Here is a 12,097-nt window from a genome sequence, read left to right as displayed (position 1 = left end):
CATTTGGAACAGTGTTTTATTGGGGGGGTGGGGGGGTTCTCATGAATTACTTTGGGATGTGTGTTTTCGTTTCCATCTAGGCTTCCCCTGTTATTTAACCTGCTCTCAATATTGGCAAAGCGTGGTTCACCAAAATATAAAAGCAGCTACAAACTACTACAGCCACCTAGGTTTGGAATTTTAAGATGGAAAGAATTCAGCCTTTGCATTTTTTGTCCACAGACATTAGTGCTGCCCATTTCCTGATATGAAGTCTCACAACCCAGTTCCACTTCAACATATACTGGGACAAAATAAGATTTTAGGCTGAGTTTTGGAAAAAGTGGAAACTGTGTAGCATTATGTTGGGTGTATTTTGATAAGAGCATTTTAGCTCTGAGCTGAAACACTGATCTAAAGAAGACCTCTCCCCCCCAAAGTTATCAGATTTCCTTAACTCATCAGCGTGGGACTGGTTTACATCAAAATGACAGTCTTGGGAGGATGGCACCAAGAATGGGCCAAATAGCTTGAAATCCCTGTTGTGAGATGTCTGGGGAAGGGGGCCTGTAGGTAATAAAAACTCTTTGAAATGGACGAGAGCCGAAATCCCGACACAGAGCTACGAACCCGGGCCAACCGGCATTTCCAAAAGATGGCATGGATTGACATCAGTCATAAATCAAGCCCCCCTCCAATAGGACACTGGGGGCTGAAACCGAAATCCAATCTCACAAACTCAAGAACCAATCATCTATTGATCTGGCATATAAAGGGCAGCGCACGGCATCTATCTCTCTCTCTCTCTCTCTCTCTCTCTCTCACCTGAACCAGTAACTCGCTGCCACAGCTCAACCTGTAGCCAGAACCAGAAACCAACAAAGTCTTTGCCGGCAATAGAAGAGTTAAACTGGGAGAAGGAGATTGAGTCGTATGAAGAATTCTTTTAAAGGACTTTATTAAATAAGGAACTTTAGAACCTGCGCCTGCCCGCCTGTACCCATCTGATCAGTGGAGTTTTACAGCTGGACAATTGACTAAGTCGACTGAATACGAAAGTGTCAGTCATTTAAATAGCTATTGAGTCTTAAGAAACTTGACCCTTGGAACGGAACAGGGCCCTGCTTTCCTCAAAGACTTTGTCTTCAAGTAACTACGGTGGAAACCCTGCTTGCAAAGAAGATTTTGTGCACAACCTTGGAGCCTTCAAACCAGTGGAAAATCTGTTTGGAAAAGACTCATCGGTGCATCGACTGAGTGGAAGTTCTTGGACAAAGCCGAACCGGACTGCCTTTGTTCCACCCCAACACGGACCTCGTGCCGTGTGCTGTTATCTGAGCCCGAAGCCAGAGAGGCCTCTCTGTGACGAATTTCAGATAAGTTTAACAGTTTGGAGTTTATCATTCATGACATTTGAGAAATCAATTAGAAATGTTATTCTGTGATTCATAACTCTAGAAAGTGTAATATCATTTAGTTTTGCTTAAATATAAATGTGTGTTGCATTAAACTGTTTTGTTGATAATTTTAGAAATAAAATCTGTCAACGCCGAGAAATATCTTCTCATTCCTGTTTAACTGTTTAGTCTGAAATTGACACACGTTAATAGACATTAGATTATTGGTGGCCCTGCCTATCCTTAATCATTGAATAATAATCAGTTAAGAGAAATTGTGGTAACAAGTAATGATAGGATCTTTCTCGGCACCTAAACGTAAATGAGACTGATATATATATAACGAGCAGTTACCTGACATAAGTACTAACCTGCGTAGTTATTTAATGTTTGACTAACAATACTAATGAGAGACTCACCTTCATCTTACTAACCGGTATTGTAGTCAATGTGTTTATAACCTTTTTTGTTTAACGATTTGTGTGTTATCATATGTGATCCCATGGTCTTTGATTTGGTCACGGAAGTGATTTGTCTTTTATTTGCTGATCTAGAGTAGAATTTTAATTAGTTTTTCCCTTTTTGTATAATTAGTGTAGTGCTACATTTAGTCTTTGTTTTTAATAAATTTGACAATTTATATCTTTGGAATTGGTGCAATTATTACGGAAATTGAGTTCTACAAGATTCCAGGATTCGTGATAAGGTGATACTATAAATTCACTTATTTAATTGGAATTTATAAGTGTACCTTACGCTACACCAGTATAACAAGACAGTATATCATCTGTATACATAAAGATGTTTTCCTGTTTATCATCTCGGGAGAAATATCTTACCTTTTGACCTTGAAATCAGGATTTCAAATAAAAAATACTCATTTAGCATGGTGCGGTTTATTGTGGGGCTGATGGGGTCAATTGACAGTTGACAGTGGCTGTACGTTTAAGGAAAAGAAGAGTTCAGGGCTGAACCAAGGTGGATGGGAGGGATTCTGGGGGCTTGGGAGGGACCTGCTAGTTGTGAATTGAAGTGAAGTGAATTAGCCCTGATGAAAGGCGAGAATGGAAAACAGGTGGCATTACAATATGATATGCTAAATGTGGGTCTGCCTTTTTTATTTAATTTTTATCATTTTAACTTTTGGTCCTCCACACTGAGAGATCTAAAGTGGTGCTTGTTAGCTAAACTGACATCCCAAAAACCCACACTTGCATTCTTCTGCATCCTCCCAGACTGAGCTCTATCCACAGTGTCTAAACAGCCCCTCCAGCAACACAAGCTATGAAAACAAATAAGGAAACAGAGACGTAAATAAACAATTTTATTTATTTGTGTGTGTTTCCGTAGCACCTTTAAAGCACTATCGCAATCGGCTGATAGTTTGCAAACCTTTTTATGAGAATGCAGGGAGCCATTATCTGGTCAGAACAGGGATGTTCTCCCTGTAACCATTGAACATCGAATAAACACTTATAGGGAAGCTCGTGTGTTTGAAGTTAGATTAAACATACGACAAAACAAAGACATAAGAGCTGAATACACTTGTGTATTAAAAGACAAGCAGTTTGCGGATGCTACCCATCCTTAGTTCAACTGCTTCTAAACAATGCATTGCAGAAAGCAAAGGCATCTTTTAATCGCTGTACAGCTAATGGGCTGAAGTCATTAGCTCTGCCTCAGTGGTGTCTTTCAAAGGCTCTCTCACCCACTCTTCTCTCCCTTACATATCTTTGAGCTGACCTGCATGCAAAATAAATGCTAGTGATCGTTTTAGATGCTAGCAAGCTTCTCAATGCAGTACTACAATCTCAGGGGGAGCGTTTTATTCATGCAATCGGATTCAACATAAGCTGCCTGGCAGGTTTGTGCTCTCAATTATACAGCTCTGTGTCCTTTATTGGAAACCTGTGTACCCCAGCCTTCTTTAACAGTTTTAGACCATTTGGCTGTATTGCAAGCTTGAAAAGTGAATTTCACATTGAAGGAATGTATATCAGAGCTTTGTAACCTAAGCATTGTGCTATTTGAGACAACATCCTCAAAATCAAGCCAAGGCAAGAAATTGCAATGTAATATTTTCCTTCGAACTACTCCGTCTAAATCTGTAGCGTTTTATTTGCGGTTTAACAAAGCAACTGGCATGTGGTCCGGGATTAAAAAAAGGCACCAAAATGTTCATGTACTTAATAGGCACATTTTGGAGGAAATTGCATCTAATAAGGCATCTATTTTTTTTAAAGAGGAAATCAATGGATGCCTTTGGCAATAGAAGGAGACATTAGTGATAGCCATGTTACCAACGCAAGATACATTACAATATTATGACAATCCTCCAGATGTCCAATGGACAATGGGTTTTGACCCCCGGTCTTAATAACCTAGCAATGCGTTAATGTGATCCCAGAGACTGTGACGGCAGCGTCCACCATTAGTTGACAGTACAGCACCATGTTTTGTGGTGTGCCGCACTCATCAGGAAACAATCGTCTTGGCTGCTTTCTTCTTCAATGGCAAACTCCGCTTGGTTCTTTCAACCGGCTAGAAACACGAGAAAGAAAGAAAGAGGACACATATTTAAAAAAAAAAAAAAAAGTGGGAGTGGAACAGGCATCTTTCCGGGTGAAAGTCAATATAATGTTACTGTTTTTATGTTTTGTTTTTTTCTAATTTTCAAAAAGGGGAGTGGGGAACTTTAATTGCTATGCAGCTCACCATTGGTTTGGGACTGCTGCCAAGCATCGAGTAGGTCCCAGGCCTCCCTTTCCCTTTCTTCTTTTTGTTCTGCAGAGATCTCTTGGTTCTTAGGGGCTGAAAGCACACCAGCCATCACATTAACACTGCTATGGGGATGACCCTGTCACTCAGATGAGTTCATGCACAGCTCCGGGTGCTTAACAAAAGTAAATGCTATGTTATTATTTTCATGTGCTTTGTTTTTAATGTTTGAAAGGGGGATGACAAATAGACAGACAGACTGTGGAGTTGTGCTCATCCCAGGGCCCAATGCCCACAAACCAGTGCTCTGCAGTGCACAGAATGAGCTGCTCCAACACTTTTCTCTGTCCTGCTGTGATCCAGCCACTATGCTCTATTGCCCTGTGCAGAAAGAAGTGTGGGAGCCCAGCCCAGGACTCGATCTGTGGCTCACCGTTGGTATGGGATGGTCAAGCATCGAAGAGCACTCAGGCCTGTTTTTATTATTTTTATTCTGGGGAGATCTCTTGGTCCTTGGGGCCTGAAAGAAAGAGAGGACACTGTTCAACATACATAGGGCCATATTTATAAAACTTTCCTAAGGAGATCAAAAAGCAACAAAAAATAAGGGGGTGGAGTGGGGATGGGGCTGAAACTGGAATCTAACCGAGTGCAAACAAAAGAAAGAAAGCAATGTTACTTTTGACTTCACATTACTGTTATGGTTTATTATTAGGACTCACTCTGCAGCTCACCTTTGGTTCGGGACGGCTGCCAAGCATCGAGTAGGTCCCAGGCCTCCCTTTCCCTTTCTTCTTTTTGTTCTGCAGAGATCTCTTGGTTCTTGGGGACTGAAAGCACACCAGCCATCGCCTTAACACTGCTATGGGGTTTGTCTGCGTCATGTTTGGGGATGGCCCTATCACTCAGATGAGTTCATGCACAGCTCCACAATGGGTGATATTGAATGTTTCTCTTTTATATTCACTTGTTTCCACCTTTTGTTTCCTGAATTAGCAACCTATTTAATGACACCACCATAGAACAAGAATAGACCTTTTGCCTGGATGTTATTCTGTAAATCTATGGTCTCCAGGCTTGGTCCTGCAGAGCCCCCAGTCTTTCTGGTTTTATAGGGGTCTTCAGTTAGTGAGTAAAGCTCATAATAATCTTTGACTAATCAAGCCCATGAGCAGCTCAGTTGTGTCAGCGAGATGTGGGTTAGACTGGAAAATGAAAGGCCTTCAGATCAGGATCAAGTGCTAAATCAGTGGTTTTGGGTCTGTGTGGTTATGTTCAAGCATGGGACAAAACAAGCATCTATTTGTGGGTTATCACACCTATTTGAAAGTAGAAATATTCAAAATTCAGTTGAGTGTATTCAATATTCAATGTACATATCAGTTATGGAATAGAAATCTGGAGACGTTGGTAGTTTCTCTCTCTTTCTATTAGGTGATGGTGTCTTGTAACTTGCAAAAAAAAAAAAAAAAAAGACTTCAGCAAGCCAGACATCCAGATTGAGCCCTCAAAAGGAGTAGTAAGTGTACCATGTTTTTCAATGGAAAAATATAAATATGCATTCCCATTCCCCGCCACACAGAGTTAATGTTTTGTTTGCTCAGTTTACAGTCATATTCTGTCAGCCTAATAGCTCATGCTTCTGACCGTTTTATATGCGTTTGCTCATCTGTATTTGTATCTGTAGCCCCTTAGTGCGGCCGGCCACTGGGTGTGATCCCCCTGGTGGATGTGGGTTGAGGAGCACATGGTTGTCTAATCCAGTACTCACATTGGGTAGAGCCTCATGGTGGGTCCGTGGCAACAGCTGCCTCCTCCGTCTCTGAGTCTGCAAATATGCCAGAAGCACAGATTGTCAAACTCTTATGGAAAAAAACTATTTGTTTATAATAAAAAGTAGAGGATGTTGATGTTTATATTGTTCATATGCCAAAAACAGCCCCTTGTCATATGCAACTGATTATATAATTTAGTCTATAATCCATGTTTATTAATCTCCCCATTTATTTTGAACATATAATATATGGATTAGAATGAAAATATATATTTAAATATGCCCCAAGTATTTTAAATATACCCCCAAAAATTGTTGCATGAAAAAAATCAGAATGTGTTTGTTCAATATTGGAAATAAGAGAGGAAATGTCAATTGAAGCCCTGAAATGCCAAACTAGTACTAAACTCCAGATTATTTAGGTAGGAGTTAACTATGTGGAAAGAACACAGATTTTCTTCAGGTGTTTGACCCTGTCCTACTTGTTGGCAGGGGTGCGTGGAGAAAAATACATACAAATAATGTTTTTAAACACTCATGAGCAGAAAGGCTTCAAATGCCTGACCTATTAGGTTAAAGAGGGTTAATGACTGAATGGGTTATTTGTACTGATGAAGTAAATCTATATACCATATACATACTATATATAGCAAATCAATAGCCTTGATTTAAAATAGAAATATGAGTTTCTCCGAGCCCCCTTCGCTCAGCAGCCTTATCGTTCACTTTGACAAAATAAATCCCTGGAGGCATATATCACTTCCTTCAGATCAGGTGAGCCGAGCCCTGTAAAACGCTTCACTAACTCGAAGGTGTTCATTAATAATGTTGCAGGTTAGCGCAGGGGAGGTTAATGTTTTTGTAGTGTTGTTTTGAGAGGCCAACATATTAATCCTCACTCTATGGTGAAAGGTGTGTTCTACGGATCAACAAAAGATCCATGGACTGAAAGCCAGCTGTCCCTAACTTTAGAGGATAGGAGAGATGTGGCCATTTGGCGACAGCCTTACGTACTATAATATCCTTGCATGATTTCCTTCTTATTCGGACTTCATTACTTTGGGAAGAAGGCCCGGCGGATCATAGAGTGCACTGCTCTTTGTGAAAGCTAAAGTCTGGCCCAAGGGTTGGACAGCCAAAAACATACAACCCTATGTCCCCTGGCGATCATTGTGTGTTTTTAATGTTAGCATATATGTAGCACACACCTTAATCTAAAACTACCAATGATTCCTTGCAGAGAAAAATTGCTTAAATCAATGAAGGAAGACAGTATGGTAAAATCTGTGAATGAAAAGGACTCTGTAAAATGGAGTTTAAGTGAGGTGGTTAATATGTATTGGAGTTCAGACCAGAAAAGATCAAAAGCAAGACCAACTGGAAGCTGAGATGCAATACGTACCACTTCAGGTGGGGCTTTCTCTGCCGGATCCTGAGTCATCTGTGGAGGAGGAAGGGAGGAAGGGAAAGGTATGTGAATTTCTTTCCATTTGATAGGCTCATCACAATTGGTTTTCAAAAATGCTCAGAAGTGTGTGGGGCCCATGCCACCACAACCACAAACACTGCTTCAGTGGCTTCCCTTCACTGCTTTTATTTTGCTTCCAGAGGAGAGGTCTTATGCAGTAGAAATCATGTCCTCTGGTGACTAGTTATAAAGTACAGTGTGAGGGCCTGAAAGAAGCGCAGGTTTACGCTTGAATGTCCTTGGCACTGGGATAAAAAAAAGCCAGCGTTTTCTTAAAAAGGGGCAAGATCAGTTGCTTGCTAATGCCTGATGTATGCAACTATATCACTTTTTGTTTCTTAAAAGACGTCTCATTCTGAAATCCATACTGATTGTTGTTGCCTAAGCAATAGTTGAGTGTATCAAGGGACATGCAACTATTTCTGGTCACTGAGGTGTGGCACGGGTGTGGAAACTACACCAGACCCTTCAATGCGGGCCATTTAAGGACCCGGGGAGCTGGGTTGCAACACAAGCCAGAAGCCACTACAGCTCTCCAGGACTGGTGTTCAAGAGCCCTGCATCACACAGAGCACAGTGGGTTGAGAAGTTCTCTTACACTCATTGTGGAAAAGACTCCAGGCCTCGGCTTTGGTCGTTTACCCGGAGTACGGGACTGTTGCCTCCTCGTTCGATACTAAAAATGATAAAAATAAGAATTATTTCACATCCAAGCATGGTTTCAGGGAAAAAAAAAACATCTAAATATAAATAAATACATACATGAATGAATGAATTAATAAAGCAATTACAATCCAGTTTAAAAACTTCAATGTGAAATCTTAAGAGTTGAATCACAATTAGTGAAACTCCTATATTACATATATTTTCCATCCACCTGGATTAAACATACCAGTGAATTTTACATGAGTTTTTTTGGCACGTTTTTGACTGCTCTTGAGTGCAGTAAGAGTTGTTAAACGCAAGTTCCTGCTGGAGCAACACCTAATCAAATACTAAACTGAAGTTAATTATTTGAATATACTGCTTTTCTGGTTGAATTTGATCTCCACAGTTCTAAGTTTGGATTTGACATTTTTATAGGTTCTACATGGGTGCAATGATTCTCTTATGTAACATACTTTAGTGCACGTTATTTGGCATTCTGTTGACGTCTTAGTTTCTGACTGTGCACTTAGTTTTGACTTGTAAGCAGACCAACTATCCAGATCTACCTGCGGTTGAAAATACTAAATTAATAGGCTACAGAGTCCACACTCTCCCCTTTGCACTCCTTGGTTATAACTTGTCAAATTCCAGTAACATATTATACTATCAAAAAGTTTGATTGAATTTAAACAAACAAACAAAAAAGGTGTGAGGAAAATCTGTAAATTAAAAAGAAAAAAAATCTACTTACGTATAAATCTATATTTTTGTGTGTATACATTATTCAGGCACACACAGATTGTTAATTATAGATTAAAAAGTGACATTTCTGCAGGAATTGGACTCATCGTCACCTCACTCCTGCCAAAGAAAGCACTCTCTGATCACACACATCCAGCCTCCCTTCTGTGAATGTGGCGGCTCGTTTTTCAGAAAGAGGTGCAAGGAAAGGTGTTTATCAATGAGCCCCAGGCTTCACACATACCAGTGTCTTCAGGCTGGCGGCAGCTCCCGGCTCTGATGTGCTTGGCAAGGCTCCAGCAGACTGGAAGAGTCAGAAACCAGTCAACAGTCTTATTGAGTTTCATGTTATTGTTACAAATATGGCAAGATGACACTTAATAACCAACACCAATTATATATATATATATATATATATAATAAAATATTTTGTTTTTTACAAATCCTTTCCAAGAACTGCAGTCTTATCTGCACTGAAAATCCAAAGTACTCCTGCTGCCATCCTGTTCAAACTGTATTCAATCTATCATGTGAAACAAACCTCCAAACACCTGATCCACCCTGCCCCAAATGAGAGACAACCCCTCTGCGGTCCCCTGAAGCTGGGTGGCATTTGAATACTCTTCCAGATCTAGGCGAGTGACATCATGGTAATGGGCTCCTCTGCACAGTAAGCCCTGCTGCTATTTTACTGATCCTACCTATGAGTAAACCTGTTAATCCCAGTGACGCCATGCCGGGAAAGCACATCTGTGGATACACATGGGACTGTAGCAAAGTTTGATATCTAATCCATAATACAATACTGGCCATTTCCCTCAGTTACTCCCCTGAATTTATCATTAGTGGTATTACGTTTGTTGTTGTTGATATTGGAATTAACCCCCCCAACAGTCACAAGGCTTGCAGAACTTGACCTTACTGATACAAGGACCCCCCTCTGAAAAACTCAAATCTGTGGGAGGTTTTAGAAGATATCACAGGAGCACTGACACTTAAATGTACCCATCTCTTAAAATAAATGTATTAAATTATTGGATCTCAAACTAAACCTTATATATGACACACAACTTCACAAATTACCAATTTCTAGTTTCTTCTGTTTTCTTCTATTTCAGGTCCTGTTTGTATACTCCTGGTTTATTAGACTTTATGACTTCTAATACTTGTTTTTCCACTGGGTTTGTTTTCTATGTTTTCCAACAAGTTGATGCCATCAGGCTTGTGTATTTCTCAATGAATAAATGTTCATGTAAAGTGATTTAATCACAGGATGAAGTTGTTCCCTAAACAAGACTTCTTCAACTGGGATTGACATGCCTTTCTGAAAAGCAGCAAATTATTATCCACATTGAATGCAGTGCTGTACTGTGTACTCTCTGATATAGGCATTTTCAATAGCAAACAACAACAAACATTCACATCCTCAATTGCATTTCAGTTTGCTGATCATCAAATCGTCCTTCTGTCTCTTTCTTTCATTCTATCGTGAATTTATTGTCATCGTATTGTTTTCCTGCTGTATACCGTGGACAGGCACAGGGGATGTTACTGTTAATGCTTTTATATTCAATTCATAGGTCCGTCAGATACACAGCATGCTAAAGGACAAATAAGTGCTATGTTCCTCTATATTTAATTTACATTCATATAACTGTTGTTGGTCCTTGAAAACAAACACCAGTATTTTACACACTGTATACTATTGTCCCTTTTATATTCCAATATGTTATCACAGAACTAAAGGGGAACTAGCTTCAGTCCTGCAGGGGTATTTGTGTGACGCTATTATCTGATCATGGAGCATGACCCACAGCCTCCCCAAACAATTCATATTCAAAAACAAGACAGCCTGGACTGGCATGATCTTCATTGTTAGCACACAGACAGGAATTGAGGCATTTCGCAACAATCCCGACACGTCATTGCTTGTAATCTGTGAAGGTGTAACCTAACACTATATGGATAGAGATCAAAGTCAATCCCCAACCCGTTTCATGCTCGACACCCACCAAACTGAAAGCATAGAAACTGCTGTGATGGTTACAATGGTTACACAAATTGCCTGGATATAGAAGGCATCAAATCCAAGCCCCTTTGAAGTGATATCTATTATAAGTTCAGGCGCACAGATGATGCATAACAAAAACATATGAGGAGGTGGGGTGGAAAAGCAATACAATTCTTACCGTAGCGTTCAGTTTCGATTTTGCGCAGTCCAGCCGTACTCCTGTGCTGTCCAGGTCATTTTGGTCTACTGAGTTTGAGAGCCCATCGAGCGAGTGGTCCACAGCAATGGCAAGCAGGGTGCCGTGCAGCAAGAGCAGGACAGCTACAGTCCGGTCCATAGTTACACACTGCAAGGCAGCTATATGCAGGTTTCGGTTTTATACTAGCAGGCGTAATACAAACCAGATGGCCAGGGCAGGCAGGAATGCCAGCTCCACACAGATAAACACAAGATATTCATCCAGGTTATGGCGTCTTACAAAAACATGTCAAAATGTCTACACTCGGCCAAGGTTTGATGTAATATGTAAAGGTGCACTTAACTGCCAAATGAATTAAGTAGGTGGAGGGGGAAACTACACTGAATAGAAATGATAGTGGATATGCTTAGTTTCCATTCTGACATCCAAGAAAAATAAAATTAATCATAAAAACAAATTGTCTGGCAGACACACTAACTCTGTTGCATAAGACCAGAAGGCTCCGTTTATGTTCCAACAGCAGTCGGGATGAAAAGCTTTAGTATGATTTGTTTATCCACAATTTACATGGTTTATAGAAATTAAAGTGCGTCAGACGAAAAACAACAAACAAAAGACTGCTCTCGAAATTGTGGGAAGTATTGACGGCAGGCCCAAGCCGCTGCACCTCTGTGTTGAAGGCAGGCCTGAACACTGCTCCCTGTTTCGGTACAGAGAATGACCAAGACTGAGAAATACAGGTCTAATAATAGATTGTGAACGCTGTGACTTCATTTCTAGAGCAGCTGTGTGCTGAAGCTGCTTTGCATCTCATCCCTTATGCATGAAATATCCGTTCATACCATCATTGTTATTGTTTTTATTTTCACCTGTTTTACTGTTGCCTTTCAGGACAGAGTTAAACATGTTGCAAGTGTTTTATAACATCATACATCACTATTACAGTGGTATGAGATTAAATAATCAATCTGGTGTTGGTTACGTGGGGGAGGTTTGCCTGCAGTGAAACCATGTGAAGATCGTGTTTTAAACAGTGATTTCCTTTATGGTAGCGTTTAATCCGGTTGTGCATTTGTTTGGTTGGTTTTTGCCTTCCTTTGCCGGTATGTGCGTTTTCTACCTGTTAATGTTTCCTCTTTGTAATTCCTTTACGGTTTCTTTG

General features: G+C 40.3%; 1 protein-coding gene across 4 annotated transcripts; it reads right to left on the bottom strand.

Moving 5' to 3' along the window:
- Positions 1-2,691: 2,691 nt before the first annotated feature.
- On the bottom strand, positions 2,692-11,560 carry LOC136771822 (uncharacterized). Of its 4 annotated transcripts, none has more exons than XM_066724353.1 (9): positions 10,915-11,546; positions 8,970-9,029; positions 7,935-8,012; positions 7,271-7,309; positions 5,866-5,922; positions 4,817-4,924; positions 4,528-4,614; positions 4,092-4,187; positions 2,692-3,917 (listed from the first exon to the last, which is right to left on the bottom strand). In XM_066724353.1, exons 1-9 carry the CDS (start codon positions 11,071-11,073, stop codon positions 3,852-3,854), a joined length of 750 nt encoding a protein of 249 aa, XP_066580450.1. In that variant the 5' UTR covers positions 11,074-11,546; the 3' UTR covers positions 2,692-3,851. The 4 variants fall into 4 exon arrangements, with proteins under 4 accessions (XP_066580450.1, XP_066580458.1, XP_066580465.1 ...); XM_066724361.1 differs by having other exon boundaries at positions 4,829-4,924; positions 10,915-11,333; XM_066724368.1 differs by lacking the exon at positions 4,092-4,187 and having other exon boundaries at positions 10,915-11,560.
- Positions 11,561-12,097: the final 537 nt, after the last annotated feature.

Source organism: Amia ocellicauda, chromosome 2 (genome assembly GCF_036373705.1).
Source record: "Amia ocellicauda isolate fAmiCal2 chromosome 2, fAmiCal2.hap1, whole genome shotgun sequence".
Lineage (NCBI taxonomy): Eukaryota > Metazoa > Chordata > Actinopteri > Amiiformes > Amiidae > Amia > Amia ocellicauda.
Note: the sequence above shows the minus strand (reverse complement) of the source record. Positions and strands in the feature narration are given on the sequence as shown.

Coding starts and splice junctions, on each gene's coding strand:
- LOC136771822 (XM_066724353.1), bottom strand. CDS start 11,073: ATGGACCGGACTGTAGCTGTCCTGCTCTTGCTGCACGGCACCCTGCTT. Junction 4,925..5,865: donor ACCATGAGGCTCTACCCAAT/GTGAGTACTGGA, acceptor GTGTGCTTTCAG/TCCCCAAGAACCAAGAGATC. Junction 4,615..4,816: donor AACCAAAGGTGAGCTGCAGA/GTGAGTCCTAAT, acceptor TCTTTCTTTCAG/GCCCCAAGGACCAAGAGATC.